Source organism: Oncorhynchus kisutch, linkage group LG13 (genome assembly GCF_002021735.2).
Source record: "Oncorhynchus kisutch isolate 150728-3 linkage group LG13, Okis_V2, whole genome shotgun sequence".
Lineage (NCBI taxonomy): Eukaryota > Metazoa > Chordata > Actinopteri > Salmoniformes > Salmonidae > Oncorhynchus > Oncorhynchus kisutch.
The window spans coordinates 76,772,219-76,796,846 of NC_034186.2; the positions used below are offsets into that span (position 1 = coordinate 76,772,219).

The 24,628-nt window shown below is 45.7% G+C and overlaps 1 protein-coding gene across 2 annotated transcripts; it reads left to right on the forward strand.

The window, feature by feature from the left end:
- The first annotated feature begins 3,892 nt into the window (after window positions 1-3,892).
- On the forward strand, window positions 3,893-24,612 carry otoa (otoancorin). 2 transcript variants are annotated; one of them, XM_031787470.1, is made up of 29 exons: window positions 3,893-4,196; window positions 6,917-6,994; window positions 7,177-7,289; window positions 9,450-9,471; window positions 9,664-9,706; window positions 9,811-9,991; window positions 10,252-10,320; window positions 11,235-11,428; window positions 11,571-11,911; window positions 13,367-13,485; window positions 13,631-13,773; window positions 14,270-14,378; window positions 14,646-14,870; window positions 15,173-15,334; window positions 16,367-16,507; window positions 16,587-16,642; window positions 16,783-16,903; window positions 18,539-18,657; window positions 19,326-19,461; window positions 20,326-20,518; window positions 20,619-20,709; window positions 20,871-21,042; window positions 21,175-21,365; window positions 21,555-21,707; window positions 21,786-21,928; window positions 22,002-22,138; window positions 22,280-22,377; window positions 23,301-23,493; window positions 24,088-24,612. In XM_031787470.1, exons 2-22 carry the CDS (start codon window positions 6,937-6,939, stop codon window positions 20,878-20,880), a joined length of 2,646 nt encoding a protein of 881 aa, XP_031643330.1. In that variant the 5' UTR covers window positions 3,893-4,196; window positions 6,917-6,936; the 3' UTR covers window positions 20,881-21,042; window positions 21,175-21,365; window positions 21,555-21,707; window positions 21,786-21,928; window positions 22,002-22,138; window positions 22,280-22,377; window positions 23,301-23,493; window positions 24,088-24,612. The 2 variants fall into 2 exon arrangements, with proteins under 2 accessions (XP_031643330.1, XP_031643331.1); XM_031787471.1 differs by having other exon boundaries at window positions 6,920-6,994.
- Window positions 24,613-24,628: the final 16 nt, after the last annotated feature.

Consider the following 24,628-nt stretch of genomic DNA (forward strand, 5'->3'; position numbering starts at 1 on the left):
TGGTTGTGGCCTCCATAAATGGTTAGAACTGTGTTGGTTGTGGCCTCCATAAATGGTTAGAACTGTTTTGGTTGTGGCCTCCATAATGGTTAGAACTATGTTGGTTGTGGCCTCCATAATGGTTAGAACTGTGTTGGTTGTGCCCTCGATAATGGTTAGAACTGTGTTGGTTGTGCCCTCGATAATGGCTAGAACTGTGTTGGTTGTGCCCTCGATAATGGTTAGAACTGTGTTGGTTGTGCCCTCGATAATGGTTAGAACTGTGTTGGTTGTGCCCTCGATAATGGTTAGAACTGTGTTGGTTGTGCCCTCTATAATGGTTAGAACTGTGTTGGTTGTGCCCTCTATAATGGTTAGAACTGTGTTGGTTGTGCCCTCGATAATGGTTAGAACTGTGTTGGTTGTGTCCTCTATAATGGTTAGAACTGTGTTGGTTGTGCCCTCTATAATGGTTAGAACTGTGTTGGTTGTGTCCTCTATAATGGTTAGAACTGTGTTGGTTGTGTGTTGTTGCTCTGTCAATTATCTGTCTCACAGAAGAAGTATATTTATAATACTTTAAAAAAGCCACCATTTTCAATCTATGAATAGTTCATCTATGAAAAATGCATCACTAATGTGCAAGGACAGATTATTAACAATGGACTAATGAACTAATTCAAATGAATAAGATATTCAGAATAGACAGGACTGTATTTAGAGGAGACAGTCTCAGGAATTTGTAACCAATGTATATTCATATAGTCAAATAATTATGTGATTGATAATTATGACCATAAACCCCAGAATCACCACGCTCAGACAGACAGATTGCATGACACACCTCAAGGCCAAACCCAAATGAGAAGTCAAATCTTCAGAAGCCATGCAAATGACTTAGAGAGGAAAGTCTTTTACAGAAGCGATGAAAGGAAAGTAGTGGTTTTGAAAGAGAGACATGGAAAGAGAGGAGGAGAGAGAGAGAGAGAGAGAGAGAGAGAGAGAGAGGAGGAAAAGAGTACTGTAGAAAGGCAAATATAACCAAGAGAAAGATCGAGAGATGAGAGAGAGAGAGAGAGAGACACACAGAGAGCGAGAGATGAGAGAGAGAGAGAGAGAGACACACAGAGAGCGAGAGAGAGAGAGCGAGAGAGAGCGAGAGAGAGCGAGAGAGAGAGAGCGAGAGAGAGCGAGAGAGAGCGAGAGAGAGGGAGAGAGAGAGAGAGAGAGCGAGAGAGAGAGAGAGAGAGAGAGAGAGAGAGAGAGAGATTCACACAAACAGGCAGAGGAGGATTACACCGGATTACACAGACTCATCACAATGACCATCCAGTGGAATAGAGACAAAGAATTACCAGTACCATGTTAACTTTGGTGTTAATCTTGGGTTGAAATAATTTATAGTGTTAATATATGTATAGATCAACAAACTGCATAACGGTCTCTCAGTTTGTTGGCAACGTGGGATCTGGAGCCTCTATCGTCCGGGAATAGGTGGTTCGAATCATTCCTTTCCCAATCCGCAGGTTGGCATTTATTGTCATGAATCTTACCCTGGAGGCAGCTCTGCAGAGTGATCACTAGCTGGCACAGCCACAAAGTCATAAAATCGGATTTGAAAACCTAACCTTAACCACACTGCTAACCCTAATGTAACGTTAAATGAAGACCAAAAAGCAAGAAAAAATGTTGACATTGCAGCTGACATGTCTCAGTTCTGCCTCCAGGGCAAGATTCATGACAAACGTCAACCTGTTCCTTATCTGGGCGCGTAGCTTCTGAAACTCCCGACAGGGTTATAGAGATGGGTCAGAAAATCGTCTGGCCAAAAACAATCTAGGGTCTATCAGAACAGTAGGATATATCCAAATAAATAGGCTATATAGGCTAAATATGGCTCTGATATTTCGGTTATATTCCATACAAAAAAAGATGCTATAGCCTACAACCGCTTGACCATGTGATGCAATTCCATACCAAAGACTAGGAACGTTATGAAAGCGGAATTATACGTTCCACAACCCAACCGACAGGCTACAATGAAAATAAACTTACGTGGTGGGTGTATCCTTTGGTACCGGGCCCGGTATGTGCTCTAGTCCCACTGCTATCTACCGACGCGTGCAGTCCTATACCCTCTCCGCCTCTAGTCTACTTCAAATTTGACACGCGCATCCCACTCCACTTGCTGGAGGGGTGGCGTTTCTCCGGCTGTTCCTCCTGAGAGTCTGGAAAGTTCTCGACTGCGCATCTCGAAGTGCATTTCGGCCAATTTATGTTAATAATATTTCTAAATAAAATGAAAATAGAGCAGTCACCGTGTCAAATTTACCAGAGGATGTTATGTAGCATTTTAAACTATCATGTGTAAAACTTTAAAAGAACAGTGCTGCACTTGGTTGAGAGCTCACTGTAGAACACATGGGCTCAGTAGGCTTACCTTATCTATAGGGGACAGTCTGTAGGCTTACCTTATCTATAGGGGACAGCCTGTAGGCTTACCTTATCTATAGGGGACAGTCTGTAGGCTTACCTTATCTATAGGGGTCAGTCTGTAGGCTTACCTTATCTATAGGGGACAGTCTGTAGGCTTACCTTATCTATAGGGGACAGTCTGTAGGCTTACCTTATCTATAGGGGTCAGTCTGTAGGCTTACCTTATCTATAGGGGACAGTCTGTAGGCTTACCTTATCTATAGGGGTCAGTCTGTAGGCTTATCTTATCTATTAATAACCTCTAACACCAAACATGTGGACATATATATATATATGTATAGCCTACTACTACTAAAGCTGGTCCATGATTCGTTTCAGCCAGTGTTCGTTTGCGTATCACACGTGCTTTATTAGCGCGGATTACGGTATCTATCGCTCCACGATCTGGATCATAACCGGACATGCGAAAGCGCGGTAGCTGCATAGGTGGTTTTAGCTTTCTTGATTCTGCTGCCACCCTCTGGTCATTTGAAAAATAAACAGATGTTTTGGCTCTGGCTCTGCGTGCAGGTGGTGGTTTGCCCCGTAACGCCATTTCTCTTTAGAATGCACCCCTTATTTAGCTACATTGGATGGATACTCAACTATTGTTGTTCATGTTCAGAAGCATGCCACTGCACCATGCATGTACCTTGGTAGCCTTTCTGTTTCTGCTTTAGCCAGCAACCCCTCATGCATGACAATGCCAAATAAGTCTTTAAAGCAGGAACAAGCAGGTAACTGTACTGCTACATGTACTGTTCCTTTTCCTAATGAGTGTCATCATTACTGCTCATTAGAGATGAATCCTGGGGGATTGCAGTGAGCTGGCTTGTTGTTTATCAGTCAGCCTGCTCCATGGGGAGGGTATCTGCTGCTAGGTTTAGGAACAGAACCTTACAACTGGCCTCTCTGTGTGGTAACCTACAGTACCATAGTCTGCTGTGTGTGTAGCCATATGTAACTGTGAGGTAGGGAAAGTACGTTTGGTGTGTCAATGTTGTTGGTACACCTAATGTCCAGTCATGATGATTATATTTATGGGATCCTGAGTGGCGCAGCGGTCTAAGGCACTGCATCCCAGTGCAAGAGGCGTCACTGTAGTCCCTGGTTTGAATCCAGGCTGCATCACACTGGCTGTGATTGGAAGTCCCATGGGGCGGTGCACAATTGGCCCAGCATCGTCCAGGTTTGGCCGGGGTATGCCGTCATTGTAAATAAGAATTTGTTCTTAACTGACATGCCTAGTTAAATAACGGTTACATTTAAATGTACTCATGTTGGAGTAGGTACAAGTTGCAACTAATCACTTGTTCAGGGTTTGATGTTTTCATGTTAATGTGTATTTGAAAGTTCACCTGTGTTTGAGTCAGTTGAAAAGATTATGTAATAGAGATTTTAAGCCTTTTTCCAAGACACAAAACATTTATTCTCTGAGAATGTATTTCTCTCTGATATAGTATGATAATGATTGTCTTTGACATGAAATGACTGTGAACTAAGGCCTGATTACTGTAACATGGCCAACATATCATTCCCACACACAATACTCGGGCTTGTATGAGACACACACACACAGAGCGTAGGCACCTGGTCTGACACCTGTACAGGTAACCTCCCAGGAGGGAGGGAGGGAGAGAGAGAAGGAGGGAGGGAGGGAGAGAGGACACATACACTCTTCTCCTGCTGAACATACTGCGGTTACATATTCTACTCTACATCCAAAAAGAAAACACCATTCAGTAAGTACATTTATATTTGGTTTGGTTGTGGCCTCCATAAATGGTTAGAACTGTGTTGGTTATGGCCTCCATAAATGGTTAGAACTGTGTTGGTTGTGGCCTCCATAAATGGTTAGAACTGTGTTGGTTGTGGCCTCCATAAATGGTTAGAACTGTGTTGGTTGTGGCCTCCATAAATGGTTAGAACTGTGTTGGTTGTGGCCTCCATAAATGGTTAGAACTGTGTTGGTTGTGGCCTCCATAAATGGTTAGAACTGTGTTGGTTGTGGCCTCCATAAATGGTTAGAACTGTGTTGGTTGTGGCCTCCATAAATGGTTAGAACTGTGTTGGTTGTGGCCTCCATAAATGGTTAGAACTGTGTTGGTTGTGGCCTCCATAAATGGTTAGAACTGTGTTGGTTGTGGCCTCCATAAATGGTTAGAACTGTGTTGGTTGTGGCTTCCATAAATGGTTAGAACTGTGTTGGTTGTGGCCTCCATAAATGGTTAGAACTGTGTTGGTTGTGGCCTCCATAAATGGTTAGAACTGTGTTGGTTGTGGCCTCCATAAATGGTTAGAACTGTATTGGTTGTGGCCTCCATAAATGGTTAGAACTGTGTTGGTTGTGGCCTCCATAAATGGTTAGAACTGTGTTGGTTGTGGCCTCCATAAATGGTTAGAACTGTGTTGGTTGTGGCCTCCATAAATGGTTAGAACTGTGTTGGTTGTGGCCTCCATAAATGGTTAGAACTGTGTTGGTTGTGGCCTCCATAAATGGTTAGAACTGTTTTGGTTGTGGCCTCCATAATGGTTAGAACTATGTTGGTTGTGGCCTCCATAATGGTTAGAACTGTGTTGGTTGTGCCCTCGATAATGGTTAGAACTGTGTTGGTTGTGCCCTCGATAATGGCTAGAACTGTGTTGGTTGTGCCCTCGATAATGGTTAGAACTGTGTTGGTTGTGCCCTCGATAATGGTTAGAACTGTGTTGGTTGTGCCCTCGATAATGGTTAGAACTGTGTTGGTTGTGCCCTCTATAATGGTTAGAACTGTGTTGGTTGTGCCCTCGATAATGGTTAGAACTGTGTTGGTTGTGCCCTCGATAATGGTTAGAACTGTGTTGGTTGTGTCCTCTATAATGGTTAGAACTGTGTTGGTTGTGCCCTCGATAATGGTTAGAACTGTGTTGGTTGTGCCCTCGATAATGGTTAGAACTGTGTTGGTTGTGCCCTCGATAATGGTTAGAACTGTGTTGGTTGTGCCCTCGATAATGGTTAGAACTGTGTTGGTTGTGTCCTCTATAATGGTTAGAACTGTGTTGGTTGTGTCCTCTATAATGGTTAGAACTGTGTTGGTTGTGTCCTCTATAATGGTTAGAACTGTGTTGGTTGTGCCCTCGATAATGGTTAGAACTGTGTTGGTTGTGCCCTCGATAATGGTTAGAACTGTGTTGGTTGTGCCCTCGATAATGGTTAGAACTGTGTTGGTTGTGCCCTCGATAATGGTTAGAACTGTGTTGGTTGTGTCCTCTATAATGGTTAGAACTGTGTTGGTTGTGTCCTCTATAATGGTTAGAACTGTGTTGGTTGTGTCCTCGATAATGGTTAGAACTGTGTTGGTTGTGTCCTCGATAATGGTTAGAACTGTGTTGGTTGTGTCCTCTATAATGGTTAGAACTGTGTTGGTTGTGTGTTGTTGCTCTGTCAATTATCTGTCTCACAGAAGAAGTATATTTATAATACTTTAAAAAAGCCACCATTTTCAATCTATGAATAGTTCATCTATGAAAAATGCATCACTAATGTGCAAGGACAGATTATTAACAATGGACTAATGAACTAATTCAAATGAATAAGATATTCAGAATAGACAGGACTGTATTTAGAGGAGACAGTCTCAGGAATTTGTAACCAATGTATATTCATATAGTCAAATAATTATGTGATTGATAATTATGACCATAAACCCCAGAATCACCACGCTCAGACAGACAGATTGCATGACACACCTCAAGGCCAAACCCAAATGAGAAGTCAAATCTTCAGAAGCCATGCAAATGACTTAGAGAGGAAAGTCTTTTACAGAAGCGATGAAAGGAAAGTAGTGGTTTTGAAAGAGAGACATGGAAAGAGAGGAGGAGAGAGAGAGAGAGAGAGAGAGAGAGAGAGAGAGAGAGGAGGAAAAGAGTACTGTAGAAAGGCAAATATAACCAAGAGAAAGATCGAGAGATGAGAGAGAGAGACACACAGAGAGCGAGAGAGAGAGAGAGAGCGAGAGAGAGAGAGAGAGAGAGAGAGGAGGAAAAGAGTACTGTAGAAAGGCAAATATAACCAAGAGAAAGATCGAGAGATGGAGAAAGAGCGTGACATAACATATCAATTAAAGTGCATGTTTTTCTCAGCATGTTCTCCTTTACCCCCAGTGGGCTTATTCCATGGGGCAGGTAACTAGGTGGGTAACTAGGGCGGTAGCTAGGCAGCTGTGAGCTCACAGCCTCAGAGGAGGAAGCCTTAAAGAATATACCCCAGTATCCCTGAGACCTGGCTCACATGGAGACACGTTATCCAACTGACATTTTTCCGACAATAAAAGTTGTCTTTTACTGAGAACAAAGGGATGCACGATAGATAGAAACAATATTAGAATTACGTTTAGCGAAAGGTGGGAAATTAGAATGATTCCACGTTTAGAATTGATGTTTACAAAGGCTGACATCACCTCTCTCCTCCTCCTCTTTAAAGCAGAGTTGAACAATTCCACCATGGCTTCACCAGGGGAGAAGGCTCTCCTCCTCCTCTTCCTAGTCCATGCAGTCTCAGGTAAGCAGTAAACGCACCAGGCCCAACCCTCTACCATTTTGCAACAGTGGATCATTCCTAAATTACAGTTAGATCCAAACAGGACACAAGTGTAGCATACACACGTAACATGTTGACAGTTTGGAGACGTGTGTGTGTCCGTGCTCATGCATGTGTCTGTGTATGCGATATGCCCCTATCAGCCCTCTACCCAGATACAATGTCACCGATGTCTCCCATGATGCTTGACCCTGACCCAGCGACCCCAGGCTTCCCATCTCCACCCGCTCGCTTCCAAGACATGGCCAAGAAACTGGTAATCAATCAAACAACCAGTCAATCAATCAACCAATCAATCAATAGTCTATTGCCTGCCTTACCTGACCACCTCTGGGTGATGTTACTACAGTACTGATCAGTACACACACCTCTGGGTGATGTTACTATAGTACTGATCAGTACACACACCTCTGGGTGATGTTACTACAGTACTGATCAAACACACACCTCTGGGTGATGTTACTACAGTACTGATCAGTCCACACACCTCTGGGTGATGTTACTACAGTACTGATCAGTACACACACACACCTCTGGGTGATGTTACTACAGTACTGATCAGTACACACACACACCTCTGGGTGATGTTACTACAGTACTGATCAAACACACACCTCTGGGTGATGTTACTACAGTACTGATCAGTACACACACACACCTCTGGGTGATGTTACTATAGTACTGATCAAACACACACCTCTGGGTGATGTTACTACAGTACTGATCAAACACACACCTCTGGGTGATGTTACTACAGTACTGATCAGTCCACACACCTCTGGGTGATGTTACTATAGTACTGATCAGTAAACACACCTCTGGGTGATGTTACTACAGTACTGATCAAACACACACCTCTGGGTGATGTTACTACAGTACTGATCAAACACACACCTCTGGGTGATGTTACTATAGTACTGATCAGTACACACACCTCTGGGTGATGTTACTATAGTACTGATCAAACACACACCTCTGGGTGATGTTACTACAGTACTGATCAGTACACACACCTCTGGGTGATGTTACTACAGTACTGATCAAACACACACCTCTGGGTGATGTTACTATAGTACTGATCAAACACACACCTCTGGGTGATGTTACTACAGTACTGATCAAACACACACCTCTGGGTGATGTTACTACAGTACTGATCAGTACACACACCTCTGGGTGATGTTACTATAGTACTGATCAGTACACACACCTCTGGGTGATGTTACTACAGTACTGATCAGTACACACACCTCTGGGTGATGTTACTACAGTACTGATCAAACACACACCTCTGGGTGATGTTACTACAGTACTGATCAGTACACACACACACCTCTGGGTGATGTTACTACAGTACTGATCAGTCCACACACCTCTGGGTGATGTTACTATAGTACTGATCAGTAAACACACCTCTGGGTGATGTTACTACAGTACTGATCAAACACACACCTCTGGGTGATGTTACTACAGTACTGATCAAACACACACCTCTGGGTGATGTTACTATAGTACTGATCAAACACACACCTCTGGGTGATGTTACTACAGTACTGATCAGTACACACACCTCTGGGTGATGTTACTACAGTACTGATCAAACACACACCTCTGGGTGATGTTACTATAGTACTGATCAAACACACACCTCTGGGTGATGTTACTACAGTACTGATCAAACACACACCTCTGGGTGATGTTACTACAGTACTGATCAGTACACACACCTCTGGGTGATGTTACTATAGTACTGATCAGTACACACACCTCTGGGTGATGTTACTACAGTACTGATCAAACACACACCTCTGGGTGATGTTACTACAGTACTGATCAAACACACACCTCTGGGTGATGTTACTATAGTACTGATCAGTACACACACCTCTGGGTGATGTTACTATAGTACTGATCAAACACACACCTCTGGGTGATGTTACTATAGTACTGATCAGTACACACACCTCTGGGTGATGTTACTACAGTACTGATCAAACACACACCTCTGGGTGATGTTACTATAGTACTGATCAAACACACACCTCTGGGTGATGTTACTATAGTACTGATCAAACACACACCTCTGGGTGATGTTACCACAGTACTGATCAGTACACACCTGTGGGTGATGTTTCTACAGTACTGATCACAGTTGGTCTATGTTGATGTTAAAGTTACACCATCCCCAGCTGTAGTTTAAGCCCTACACAGACTCCTGCACCTGCTATATGTATTGTGACTCCCTAGAAGGCTGACTGGCGAGGCTGTCTCACACCTCACTGTAAAGGGGTATGACATTATACCTCAGTTTGTACTGTAGGTTACATGTAGATAGTCAACGAAGACACCACAGGTAGAAAGACATCAGTAAAAGTTACAGTTCCATAGTAATACTGGTGTCCCTCTGTCCCCACAGATGATGAGATGCCTGCAAATGGGTGAGGACACAGCACATACCTCCTCTAACATAGTAAACACAGAGGGTATCACTAATGTATCGTTGTAATAATATTGCTTATGAACAACATGCACCACATTATTGATGCATACATTAAAACAGTTTGATAATGCGTATTACATCATCTTGTTTTTTCCTGTGTGTTTCTTAATGCGTGGTTGCTATGCTACAGGACACCTGTTACCCATGACGATGGACAACCCCTTTAATAACAGGTAAGGTGACCCGTGTGTGTGTGTGTGTTTGCAAATTAATGGATCTACAAGTTAGCCCCCCCTCTCGCTCTCTCTCACGCTCTTTCTCTTTCTCTCTCTATCAGTGGGGTGCAAATGGAAGACAGCATGTCTCGTCCCAACCCTCTCTCCCACTTCCACTCTCTCCTCACCTCCCTCTCTGCTGAGGAAACAGATACCTACTCAGACACAGACATGGACTCTGCTTCCCGCTTCTATTTCCAGCCCAATAGCACCATGAAATACCCTGACTCTGACCGTGAATGGGTACCTCAACATTCATCTTCATTTACATAGCTAGATATATTCAAAATATGCAAATACACTGACAGTACTCTAGTTATACACCAGGAGTGTTGCAAACAATTATTTACATAATGGGGATTGTATCCATTTTAGACACAAAGGCCATATTTGGTCTTGTTTTATGTAAAGTTTCACAGTGTTTTTTATAACCTGTTTATTAAACTAAAAGGCATAAGATGATGACATTTTTAATAAATGTTCCTCTATCTCTCTCTTTCTAGAACGTGACAGAGAGGATGTGGAACTGTTCCAGTCTACCAAGCTTTATTGAGCACATGAGGAACTCTTCGGTCAGTGTCACTCAAGCCCTCAGCCAATTACAAGCTGTTTTTCAACAATACTGCATCTTCAGCCCTCCCACTAGTCGTGGTTCCTGCTCCCGCTCCCCCTCCCTGGCGCTCTGTTACCATCATTAATACTGCATCTTCAGCCCTCCCACTAGTCATGGTTCCTGCTCCCGCTCCCCCTCCCTGGCGCTCTGTTACCATCATTAATACTGCATCTTCAGCCCTCCCACTAGTCGTGGTTCCTGCTCCCGCTCCCCCTCCCTGGCGCTCTGTTACCATCATTAATACTGCATCTTCAGCCCTCCCATTAGTCTTGGTTCCTGCTCCCGCTCCCCCTCCCCGGCGCTCTGTTACCATCATTAATACTGCATCTTCAGCCCTCCCACTAGTCGTGGTTCCTGCTCCCGCTCCCCCTCCCTGGCGCTCTGTTACCATCATTAATACTGCATCTTCAGCCCTCCCACTAGTCGTGGTTCCTGCTCCCGCTCCCCCTCCCTGGCGCTCTGTTACCATCATTAATACTGCATCTTCAGCCCTCCCACTAGTCGTGGTTCCTGCTCCCGCTCCCCCTCCCTGGCGCTCTGTTACCATCATTAATACTGCATCTTCAGCCCTCCCACTAGTCGTGGTTCCTGCTCCCGCTCCCCCTCCCTGGCGCTCGAGGGCGCCAGGCTACCCGTCATTACACACAGCTGTGCTCATTGGACTCCCTCACTGTGTTGATTGTCCCTGCATATATGTCTGCTCCGTGTTGTTCCCTGTGTGTCCGTCTATATTAAATGGTTCACTTCCTGTACCTGCTTCTCATCTCCTGTGTTGGGCGTGACAGGTTTAGCCCTAGCATGAGATTATAACCTGGCTTCAACAATGCTCCGGTTTTACTTCCCAAACACAACATCTTTCTTTCTCTCTCTCAGGCTGGTCCCCAGTGTTTCCTGAGAGCGTTCATCGCCCCCCTCTCTTGGGTTGCCCTGATGATGAAGGGTGGAGACGACATGGAACCAGAGGATTATGGGAGGCTGGTGTGGGCCGCTAAGCCCCTCCTACAGAACATGCCCCCACCACAGATGACCCTGCCTCCCTGGATACAGAACCCCCACCTGGAAGAGATGTGTGTGTGTGTGTGTGTGTGTGTGTGTGTGTGTGTGTGTGTGTGTGTGTGTGTGTGTGTGTGTGTGTGTGTGTGTGTGTGTGTGTGTGTGTGTGTGTGTGTGTGTGTGTGTGTGTGTGGTAACAGTATGGTCTGGTTCCAGGATGAAGATGCTGGGAGAGGTGTTTGGGTCTCTCTCTGAGGAGCAGCGTGTTCAGATCAGAGAGTGGGCCAAGGAGCGGGTGGCCCAGAACAACTACAACTGCAGCCACACTGCTGCAGCCTGGCGCCCCAGACCCATACCAGAACAGAAACCAGGACAGACACACAGACCAGAACAGGAACCAGGACAGACACACAGACCAGAACAGAAACCAGGACAGACACACAGACCAGCACAGGAACCAGGACAGACACCTAAACCAGAACAGGAGCCAAGACAGACACTCAGACCAGAAGTAGAACAGAACTGGCCTGCTAGACCACCACAGCCTGATATGACAGGTGAGAACCACCTCTGCAGAGATCGAATATGTTACATTATTCATTATTATAATTAAACTAAATACTGATATAAATATGTTTAGTTGAGATTTTAGATGTTACAGCAACCTTTGATTGATCAAGATCTTAGAAACAGTCTTGTTTTGTACCTTATGACCCAAATACTAATGATCAATCTCTTCAAGTCAAACCGGAGAAAGAGAAAGATAAATAGGATGAGAGGACCCAAATCAAGAGGGGGAGAGAGGAAAGGAAAGAGGAGTAGAATGAGAACGAGAAGAAACCATTGTAGGGTGGGAAACCTAAGGGAAAACCAAATGGAAAGACATTATGAGAAATACAGGAAACAAGCTTGGAAGAAGAGTAGAAGAGCAGGGAGGAAGGAGAGAAGGAGAGAAGGATACAAGCTGGAAAGGAGAGGAGAAGAGCAGGGAGGAAGGAGAGAAGGAGAGAAGGATACAAGCTGGAAAGGAGAGGAGAAGAGCAGGGAGGAAGGAGAGAAGGATACACGCTGGAAAGGAGAGGAGACGAGCAGGGAGGAAGGAGAGAAGGATACAAGCTGGAAAGGAGAGGAGAAGAGAAGGAGAGAAGGATACAAGCTGGAAATGAGAGGAGAAGAGCAGGGAGGAAGGAGAGAAGGAGAGAAGGATACAAGCTGGAAAGGAGAGGAGAAGAGCAGGGAGGAAGGAGAGAAGGATACAAGCTGGAAAGGAGAGGAGACGAGCAGGGAGGAAGGAGAGAAGGATACAAGCTGGAAAGGAGAGGAGAAGAGCAGGGAGGAAGGAGAGAAGGATACAAGCTGGAAAGGAGAGGAGAAGAGAAGGGAGGAAGGATAGAAGGCTTCAACCTGGAAAGGAGAGGAGAAGAGAAGGGAGGAAGGAGAGAAGGATTCAAGCTGGAAAGGAGAAGACCGAAGCAGAGTAAAGAAAGGAGGGAGGAAGAGGAGGAAGAGGAGGAGAGGCATGAAAAGGGACATAGATGCGGGAAGTAGGGATGTGTTGCAGCACCCCCTGAAAAATCACCCCAAAACTACTTCCCGCGGCTATGAAAAGGGAGAGTGAGTTATGTCCAAAGGACAGCGGAGAGGTGTGTGTTTATGCGAGACACAACACCTGATTTGCGTGTGTGTCACACAGATCTTCACTCTGCAGTGTGTTTATGTGTTTATTACATCTGCATGTGTGTTTTCAAGTAATACTGGGCCCTGCCTGTGTGTGTGTGTGTGTGTGTGTGTGTGTGTGTGTGTGTGTGTGTGTGTGTGTGTGTGTGTGTGTGTGTGTGTGTGTGTGTGTGTGTGTGTGTGTGTGTGTGTGTGTTTGCGCGCATGTGCGTGTGTCTACTGAAAACAACTCTGGTGACTACAACCACTGTTGTGACATCATGTTTGTGTTCAAGTACTACTCTGCCCTGTATGTGTGTGTGCCAACTGTGTTTGCCACCCTCCTCTCTCTCCAGTGATGCCCAGCCCCTGTCCTCCCAGGCTGCTGTGGCTGAAGATGGATGTGATGAAGATGATGGGGCCCTTCCTTTCCGGGCTGCCCATGGACGACATCCAAACCATCCCCAACGACCAGGTCTTTGTTTGTTGTAGTTCTCCCCACTCTGCATTTTAATGGATTGCATCAAAACTCACTGAGACCCTCAAACAGATCACAGTCCCCTATTTTACAACTGCTATTTAATCTATCTGTCTTCCCCACTATCTCTCTCTTTCCCTAGCTGTGTCCATTCTTCCATTCGCCCCAGTTCCCTTCCTCCTTCAGAGGGGTGGGGGGGCTCCCTCCTCTTCAGGGCAGAAAGATACTCCAGAAGATCAGAGAGTGTTCCCAGAAGAGAGGGGACTTGGTCCAGAACCTGGACAGGTTTGTATGTGCCTGAGAGAAGGACTGGAGCTGTATCACCTGGACATCACAGGAGGCTGCTGAGGGGAGGACGGCTGATAATAATAGCTAGAATGGAGTGAAAGGTATCAACACATAGATACCATGTGTTTGATGAGTTCAATTCCATTCCATTCATTCCGTTCCAGCCATTACTCTGAGCCCATCCTCCCCAGTCAAGGTGCCACCAACCTCCTGTAATGGATATGCAAATTACCATTAATTTTGCTAATTGTTCAGACCATCCTGTAGTTTCATAATTACTTCACTAAACAAAATAGGTTAGATGATCATTTCCCTGAATTAGCCAGATCTACATACATCCTTGAGCATGAGCGAGTGCTTAGTCACAGAAATATGACAAACAAACAAGGGAGTTCAGAACAGATGTTGGATGACTTACCAAACACGGTACTGAATAGCCAGTAGGGTATTTTACTTAACTCTGACCTATGACCTCTGACCCTTTCCTATCCAGACTGGGCTCGCTGGCATGTTTCTATGATGACGCCCCAACCCTAAACTCCTCCATGAGCCGGCTCCTCCTCTCTCAACTTGATGACTGTAGCAACTCTGGAGTAAACAAGGTATGCCCCCAGTCTCTCTCTCTCTCTCTCTCTCTCTCTCTCTCTCTCTATCTATCTCTCTCTCTCTCTCTCTCTCTCTCTCTCTCTCCGTCTCGCTCTCTCTCTCTCTCTCTCTCTCTCTCTGTCTCTCTCAGTCTTTCCAAAATTGTTGTAGTTTATAGTTTAAAACTCAGGAATCACTAAAGTTAGGATTTTACAGAGAACAATTATGGTGTGGTGTTTATTTTTAACCCTCCTCTTCCTCTCCCCTCCTCCTCTGACTTCCAGCTGAAGAAGAAGCTTGTCAACACTGTGATGTCATCATCTGTGGATGATTCCAGTCCTGAGCTGCTGCGTGCGCTGGGTCCCGGTGTTACACTGCTTTCCCCTTTCCATCTCTCCCAGTTCTCCCCCGACGCCCTCAAGGACACCCTGATGTCACTGGGGTCAGAGGTGAAGTGGGGTCTGACCCAGGCCAAAACACTGGCCAATAAACTACTGCAGGGGAAGCAGGTGAGAGAGGTGTTACTCTTATAAATATGCCTTAGTCTCAGTCAGTACTATTAACAGGCTTCTCAACTGGAATGTTTAGGTGATCCTCTCCTATAGTATGAGGGGCCGAGGTAGGAACTAATGGTGAAATAGAGAGCAGCTCTAAAAACGCTAATTTCTTCCTTCCTTCCTTCCTTCCTTCCTTCCTTCCTTCCTTCCTTCCTTCCTTCCTTCCTTCCTTCCTTCCTTCCTTCCTTCCTTCCTTCCTTCCTTCCTTCCTTCCTTCCTTCCTCCCTCTCTCTTTCTCTCTCTCTCTCTCTCAGGAGGTGTCTGGTAAGGAGTTAATGTCTCTGGGTTCAGCTGTGACGGGCGTGGCCTCCTCTGTCCTCAGGAAGGTCAAATCCCAGGGGCTTCTGGGTAATGAGGGTCTGGACATGATGAGTCAAAAGATGACCAGTCTACAGAGAAAAGCATTGTTGGAGGGGGTGAGAGGGGAAGGGAGGGGTGTTGTCTGTAGCTTGTGTGTGAGATGTGTTGCTTTTATGAATTTTGTCTTGCTGCTTTTTGTTCTATGTTGCTCTGTCTGTATGCTACATCTCTATGTTGCTCTGTCTGTATGCTACGTCTTGCTTGTTCTATGTTGCTCTGTCTGTATGCTATGTCTTGCTTGTCCTATGTTGCTCTGCGTGTGCTCACTGCTCAATGATTGTCTATATTGTAATTATTTTTAATAACCTGCCCAGGGACTGCGGTTGAAAATGAGCCGGCTGGCTAAAACCGGCACTTTTACTGAAACGTTGATTAATGTGCACTGTCCCTGTAAAAATAAAATAATCTCAACTCGATGTGCACTGTCCCTGTAAAAATAAAATAAACTCTCAAACTCAAAGGGCAAGGGAGGGGTGAAAGGGGAAGGGAGGGGTGAAAGGGGAAGGGAGGGGTGAAAGGGGAAGGGAGGGTTGAAAGGGCAAGGGAGGGGTGAAAGGGGAAGGGAGGGGTGAAAGGGGAAGGGAGGGGTGAAAGGGCAAGGGAGGGGTGAAAGGGCAAGGGAGGGGTGAAAGGGGAAGGGAGGGGTGAAAGGGGAAGGGAGGGGTGAAAGGGGAAGGGAGGGGTGAAAGGGAAAGGGAGGGGTGAAAGGGGAAGGGAGGGGAGGGGAGGGGTGAAAGGGCAAGGGAGGGGTGAAAGGGCAAGGGAGGGGGGAAAGGGGAAGGGAGGGGTGAAAGGGCAAGGGAGGGGTGAAAGGGCAAGGGAGGGGTGAAAGGGCAAGGGAGGGGTGAAAGGGGAAGGGAGGGGTGAAAGGGCAAGGGAGGGGTGAAAAGGGAAGGGAGGGGTGAAAGGGGAAGGGAGGGAGAAGTCATAGCAGAAAATGAGATGTGCAGCAAAGATGGTTGATCCTAAAGTTTGTGTGTGTGTGTGTGTGTGTGTGTGTGTGTGTGTGTGTGTGTGTGTGTGTGTGTGTGTGTGTGTGTGTGTGTGTGTGTGTGTGTGTGTGTGTGTGTGTGTGTGTGTGTGTGTAGCTGCTTGGGGATGTGAATGCCTCAGAGCTGATCCAGAAAGTCCCTGCCTCTCTGCTGTCCAGCCTATCCCTGACCACCCTGGACAAGGCTAACCTGACCTCCCTGGACCAACTGGAGGGCAAGCAGTGGACACGTGCACAGGTGTGTGTGTGTCTTCTGAACGCAACTCTGGGGACTATGGCCACTGGTGTGACATTACACACTGTTCTCTGTCTTGCAGTCGGCCTTTCTGGTCAGAAATATCCTAGGCAAGAAGATGACACTTACAGACATGCGGTGAGAACACACACACACATACAGTTTTTGATGGTACTGATGATGAGGATGATGATGATAAGCAAGGTAGTTGCTCCTCTAAGTCGCTCTGGATAAGAGCATCTGCCTAATGACTACAATGTAAATGATGATGATGACAGGAAGCTGGGCTCGGCGATGCAGGGCGTGTCCTGTGAGATGATTGAAAAGGTGGCTGAAAGTGGCGTCATGGAGATGGCCCAAGCTGTGACAGAGACTCCACGCTGGCTCTCTAAGACACAGGTACACAGACACACACACACACAAGTGATGACTGCAACTCCTACTGTTCTGTATGTAAATCTGTGACAACTGATAGGTTACATTAGGTTACATTATGAATGGAGTAGCGGTCATAGAATATCATATGAATTAGAGGATGTATAGTATCATACATCTTACCTGGTCGTACAATAGCATACGAATTGGATGATGTAAGTTATTATACATCTTGGAGGACTTATATGTATTTCTCTGAGACCAGGTTGCTTGTTGCGTCGTAACAGCGAAGGAGAATTATGTTCGTGGTTAGGTGAACTAACAACAAAGGTTAGGATCATTTGCGTAGCCTGTTAGGTGAACTAACAACAAAGGTTAGGATCATTTGCGTAGCCTGTTAGGTGAATTGGGTCAAGTTTAGAATAAGGGTTAGGGAAGGGTTAGCTAATTAAGTGATAATGCCAGATAAAACGGTGTTTGGAGGATATATTGGCACGGGTGTTGTTTGTCTCGGGCAGCAAACTGTGCCAATATATCCTCAAAACAACACCTTCTCTGGCATTATCACTTTTATACAACGGGTTACCAACATATTCAAATAATGATTGACATGTTTTCATTAATGTTATTTGGATTAATATATTCATACTATTTCATCCTTCCACAAGATATAGTTCTGACACAAATCTATGGTTGCAGCCAGAATAGCAGCAAAGTAGCTGCATTTGCATTTGTTTAAGCTGTTTTCTAGTGACATTTATTTGGATACATCCATAACAATGAGCAAATGGTGCGCGATTTCGCTGGCATAGAAAATATGCTCACTGGTCAGGACTCAGAGGAGCCAACAACAACACAGCGAACATAATCACTTCAAACTGGGCCTGGAAAGGCTGCAAACTACCTGCACTTCGTTTCGTTTGACGTTTTTTTCAATTTACATTTCTTTCTTTGTATATATCCATGAAAATGATGCCCGCTGATTCATGATTTCGACTGGATGAGAAACGCTGCCTGCCTGTCTGTCTCGTCCCGACACGTTCATTACCATGGGACAGCTGGAGTCGAATTTGAATATTGAAACAATGTTGCAAATGTCGGAGAGACAGACGGCAAGGTTTATACAAATCTCCGCTGTTGAAAACTAAACACTGTCTAAAAGAAATGTGAGATAATGTCTAGATGCTTCTTGTAGTGGAGATCACGTTTCTAAATTGCTTGGCTGGGCTGATGAGACAGTGGATTGTGCAGTCAGATGGAATAGAGTAAATAGGCATTTTAACGTCACAGATTTAGCCAATGGTAATTTATGGAATAGACACCGGCTGGAATGTGATTTTAACCAATCAGCATTCAGGATTAGACTCACCCGTTGTATAAAAAGCTACAATTGCCCTCGACACGACTCAAAAACGCAACCTTTGGATTGTTAGATGGTTGAGGATTACACCCACTCATCCTCTCCGACCAACCTCCCTAAATTTCTGTCTAAAGTAACTAGGCCATTAGTAGATATCATACGTCTTCGAGATGCTCAGAAATACATACAAGTTTGTTTCATATAGCTCTGAGGTCAGGCTGGTTATTACATGCTTAGGGTCTATTTTTACATTGATTTTGAGACACGTTTATCTCCCGCCCTCTCACTTTGTCTGTCAGGTGTGCTGCACTGCACAGAGTCTGTTTGCAGGTTTGGAGAAAAAGAGAGCAGGCTACTTCAACAACATCACAGACACAGAGCTGGAGGAGATCCCCACCCTGCTGCTGCTTCACCTGCCGTGATTACACACACACACACACACACACTGGCAGATGTTGCTGTGTTCCAGGAGTTTCAATTGAAATCATCCCCAGCTGTCCAGGGGGCCATTCTGACCTATTGTTTTTATGCAAATATATTTTTTAAGTGTTTCCCCTATAAATTTCAGAATTTCCTGAAATTAAAAACATACATGAAATAAATATTTTCAATTGTGGGATAATACATTAAGAATCAATCAGCAGGTAATGTCTGTGGGAAAATGGCTATTTTGGGGGTGGGGGGCCCCAACACACTGACACACACTTACACACACATATACTATATATTTTCTCTCTCTCTCTCTCTCTCTCTCTCTCTCTCTCTCTCTCTCTCTCTCTCTCTCTCTCTCTCTCTCTCTCTCTCTCTCTCTCTCCCTCCCTCCCCCCCCCTCTCTCTCTCCCTCCCTCCCTCCCCCCTCTCTCCCTCTCTCTCTCTCTCTCCCCTCCCCCCCCCCTCTCTCTCTCCCTCCCTCCCTCCCTCCCTCCCTCCCTCCCTCCCTCCCTCCCTCCCTCCCTCCCTCCCTCCCTCCCTCCCTCCCTCCCTCCCTCCCTCTCTCTCTCTCTCTCCCCCTCCCTCCCTCTCTCCCTTCCTTCCTCCCCCCCTTCTCTCCCTCTCTCCCTCCCTCCCTCCCTCCCTCTCTCTCAGGGCTGAGAAGATAGCCAGTCTACCTGCCTCTGTATGTGCTGTGTTCATGAAGAAGATGAAAGAGGCCAACCTGAGTTCTTTGCCTCTCACCTCTCGCTCTCGCCCCACACTGACCAACAGAGCTCTGAACTGCCTGGTAAACACACAACCCTACATCCCTACATCCCAGTTCAACCCTAATCCTAACCCTCGGTTCATGTCGACATCCCAGTTCAACCCTAATCCTAACCCTCGGTTCATGTCTACATCCCAGTTCAACCCTAATCCTAACCCTCGGTTCATGTCTACATCCCAGTTCAACCCTAATCCTAACCCTCGGTTCATGTCTACATCCCAGTTCAACCCTAATCCTAACCCTCGGTTCATGTCTACATCCCAGTTCAACCCTAATCCTAACCCTCGGTTCATGTCTACATCCCAGTTCAACCCTAATCCTAACCCTCGGTTCATGTCTACATCCCAGTTCAACCCTAATCCTAACCCTCGGTTCATGTCTACATCCCAGTTCAACCCTAATCCTAACCCTCGGTTCATGTCTACATCTCAGTTCAACCCTAATCCTAACCCTCGGTTCATGTCTACATCCCAGTTCAACCCTAATCCTAACCCTCGGTTCATGTCTACATCCCAGTTCAACCCTAATCCTAACCCTCGGTTCATGTCTACATCCCAGTTCAACCCTAATCCTAACCCTCGGTTCATGTCTACATCCCAGTTCAACCCTAATCCTAACCCTCGGTTCATGTCTACATCCCAGTTCAACCCTAATCCTAACCCTCGGTTAATTTCTACATCCCAGTTCAACCCTAATCCTAACCCTCGGTTCATGTCTACATCCCAGTTCAATCCTAACCCTAATCCTAACCCTAGCTTCAGGTCCACAACCTAGTTCAACCTTAACCCTAGCCTCAACCCCAACCCTAATCTTTAGTGTAAATCACAAACACACACACACATACTGCAATGAGTGACAGAGCCCGGTGCACCCCTGTGTCCCCAGGGGAGGAACATGTCAAAGTTGTCCAGTGAGGAGGTGTTGAGTCTGGGTCGCTGCTGTGTGAGCTGGCCCCCTCTCAGATGTCCCTCCTGGCCCCTGAGGTCCTCAACTCCAGCGTGCAGGCCCTGGCCTCCTGCAAACAGATTCCTCCACGCCACTGGAGGGCGCTCTTCCAGCTGCTCAATGATACATATGGGTATGAACAAGCACATCCTCTAACCTTTCTAGATAGAACTGCTACTGTCAAAATAAAATTTGACAAATATACAATTATTATTGTTTCTCTCCTTTCAAAGTGACCCGTCTGATTGGACAGCTGACACCATCAAATCCCTGGGTCCTCTCCTCCTGTTGGATGATTCTGCTGTCCGCTCACTGCGCTTTAAGGTCAGTGGCTCTCTATCACCATGATCTCCCTGACAACCACATATGAAAGGCCCCTAATTAGTCTCTCCCTGATGTTGTCTACGCTTGTGTTTCTGTGAATTTAAAAAAATGAAGATAACCTCTGCTCTTTTACTTTCTACCCTGGCTTCTCCCCCCTCTAGTCGTGGCTGAAAGAGACTCTGTCTGACCTGATGGACAGCCTACCCAGCCCTCCGGTCCCTAACCCTCCTCAGGAGTTTAGTAGGGGTCCGGACCTCTCAGCCCTGCGATGGAAACTCTTCTCTCTCTCCACCTCCACATCTGAAGTAATGCCCATGCGCAGGAGGAGAGCAGGTGAGAGAGGAGAAACACACACACCTAAGGTGCAGATAAGAATGTGTGTGGGATTATTTTGAATATGAACATAATAAAGACGCACATTACAATACATTTACCACAACCTCCCTGGACCCTCTCTCTCTCTAGTTCTCCCTCAGGGGGAGGCGGGCCTTACTGTGTCACTGTTGGAGGAACTGGGCGGAGCCAATGTCTACTGGAGCCCAGCCCAGCTCTCCAAGATGGACGCCGGCACAATCACCGCTGCCGTGGAAACGCTGGGGGAGGTCCTTGATTACAGCGCCGAGCAACTAGTGGTGCTCAGAGAGAAGGCCATCCAGGTAGATTGCCAGGCTCAGGCACAGATCAGTTTACCCTCTTCAAGTCTTGGGGGTTCCGAAACATACCTTAGATCAGTGTCTAAATCTTGGGGCCATTTCACAGAAGTTAGAAGAATCTCAAGTGCAGGGGTGAGCATATTTTTATGTTCTGCTGTTGAGTGAGCTGTGCTTTACTATATTGTACTACAGGCCTGGGGTCCAGTGTCAGGTTTGAATGAGAGCCAGGTGCTCCAGCTGGGCTGTGTCTCTCAGGGGTTCAACCTCACTGAGCTGGCCAGCCTCCCCTTCTCCTCCCTGGACACTCTGGAGACACTTTCCCGCTGCTCCTGGACACAACCACAGGTACTGTATATATGAACCTTCACACACACACTAACTAAATACTAGACTCTAATGGTGATCATGTCTGGTCCCTGGCAGAGGGAGGCTGTGTGGAGGGGTTTTGTGGAGCGTATTAATGAGACAGTGGGAGAACTGGGAGCTGTGGAGTTGGTGGGACTGGACCAGTTCATCTGTGGTCTGAATACTGAGGAGACTGGTCAACTCAACACTGATGCCTTCAGGTCAGACATGGACAGTGCATGTGTGTGTGTTTGCGTGAGCTTGTTTTTAAATGTGTTATATATATATCTATAGGGAGGCAGTACAGTCGGTGGGCGAGGTGCAGTGCCCCCTGGCAGTAACAGAGCTTCTGAAGCAGCGTGCGGTGGCTGTATTTGGAGAAACACAGGGATGGACCGAGGCTCGGGTCAACTCTCTGGGCAACATCATGGGTCAGATACACTCCTCTGTTCCCCTCTTTCTCTCTCTCACACACTATTGCTCTCTCTTATTTTGTGAAATACATTTTAAAATGTAAGCCATTTCTCATCCCTTCTCTCTCTCTCTCTCTGCTTTGTCTCACTTTTCTCCAGCTGGTTTGAGTTTGTCAGAGTTTCTTTCTCTCAGTCCCTCTGCCTTCTCATTCCTCAGTCCGACCAGCGTTCCCCTCATCCCCCCAGACCGCCTCGCTGTGAGTATACTCTCTCCCTGCCTCCCTCTATCAATTCAATTTCAAATTAAGGGTTTTATTGGCATGGGAAACATGTTTACATTGCCAAAGCAAGTAAAATATATAAACAATTGTGAAATAAACAATAAAAAATGAACAGTGAACATTACATTTACAAAAATTCCAAAAGGATAAAGACATTTCAAATGTCATATGTCTATATACAGTGTTGTAATGACATGCCAATAGTACAAAAGGTAAAATAAATAAATAAATATGGGTTGTGTTGACAATAGTGTTTGTTCTTCACTGGTTGCACTTTTCTTTTAGCAACAGGTCACACATCTTGCTGCTGTGATGTCACACTGTGGTATTTCACCCAGTAGTAATGGGAGTTTATCAAAATTGGGTTTGTTTTCGAATTCTTTGTGGATCTGTGGGAAATGTGTGTCTCTAGTATGGTCATACATTTGGCAGGTTAGGAAGTGCAACTCAGTTTCCACCTCATTTTGTGGGCAGTGAGCACATAGCCTGTCTTTTCTTGAGAGCCAGGTCTGCCTACGGCAGCCTTTCTCAATAGCAAGGCTATGCTCACCTAGTCTGTACCTGTACATAGTCAAAGATTTCCTTAATTTTGGGTAAGTCATGGTGGTCAGGTATTCCATCACTGTGTACTCTCTGTTTAGGGCCAAATTGCATTCTAGGGTGCTCAGTTTTTTTGTAAATTCTTTCCAATGGAATTATCTTTTTGTTTTCTCATGATTTGGTTGAGTCAAATTGTGTTGCTGTCCTGGGGCTCTGTGGGGTTTGTTTGTGAACAGACCCCCAGAACCAGTTTGCTTAGGGGGCTCTTCTCCCTCTACGGGAGGGGGCTCTTCTCCCTTTACGAAAAAAATAGGTGACTTTTGAACCCAGCACTCCATACTCTTCTGACTTCTGATCAGGCACTTTCAACCAGCCAGCTGAAGGCCCTGGGTCCTGACAATGCTGCCATGGTAACCAGTGCACAGTGGGCAGTGCTGGGGGAGGCACAACGGGCCGCTCTTGGCAATGCTCTGGGTGTGGCCTACGACCGAGTGGCCTATGACCGCGCAGAACCGACTACAAACCCACCCAGAAACCTGCCCCAACTCTCAGGTGAGTAGGAGAGAGGTGACTGGGAGGGGAAGAGATGAATGCTGCGTTCATAACAAGTGGGAAACTCAGAAAATACTACTTGTAAAGCGTTTTAGTGCTTTGAACTAGTTGAGAATGTCAATTGGCTAATGGCAAACAAGCTGAGCTCACAGATTGGTTTATTTTACTAAGTCAGACAGTTAAGAACAAATTCTTATTTACAATGACGGCCTACCGGAGAACAGTGGGTTACCTGCCTTGTTCAGGGGCAGAACGACCTTGTCAGCTCGGGGAATCGATCCAGCAACCTTTCGGTTACTGGCCCAACGCTCTAACCAATAGGCTACCTGCCTTATTGACAAGTGGATATTTCCCAGTCATATGCTGGTAATTACAAATTTACGAGATGTTATGAACTCAACATGAGTGAAAGATGGAGATAGGTAGAGATAAAGGAATGCTCCTGTGGTCAGGTAAGAGAAAGAGTTGATTAGATTATGAGGAAGAAACTGAAATGAAGATGAGTAGGCAAGAGAGAGAGAGAGAGAGCGAGAGAGAGAGAGAGAGAGCGAGAGAGAGGTCAAGTGGTATAATGTATTATTTTTTCTCCACCAGGAGCATCTATGCTGGGAACTCTGGGAGTTGGAGTCTTTATGCAGCCCTTCTTGTTCCTACTGCTGGGGTTTGTCCTGTAGTGAGAAACTACACATCCAATAGACACGCATGACATATGGAACTACTCATGCATGTGTTGAACAAGGACAGATTGTTGATAATATGGCATATCTTAACACATTTAACAGTAACAAATATAACTTGTATATCCTGCTTCTTAAAAAAAATATATATATTCTAGATTAAGCCAGAGCAGGCCTTGAGCACATCAAAGCAGATACCTGTAACAATGTAAAAGCACTTAAGATTTTTTATTCTATTTGTTAAAGAAATATGTATGTATCTTTGTTGCAATGGTGGGTCTCTTCTAGTAGGACAATGCTGGAACATGACATAATGATGTGTGAGCCAGTGTTGGTTGTTTTCTGAGAGTTGGGATCATAAAACGAGGATTATGGGTGCTAATCCAGTGCTGACAAGATTGGAAGTGGAAGACTAAGTTAATAATAAAGATTATGAACCTACTATCACTTACTCTATG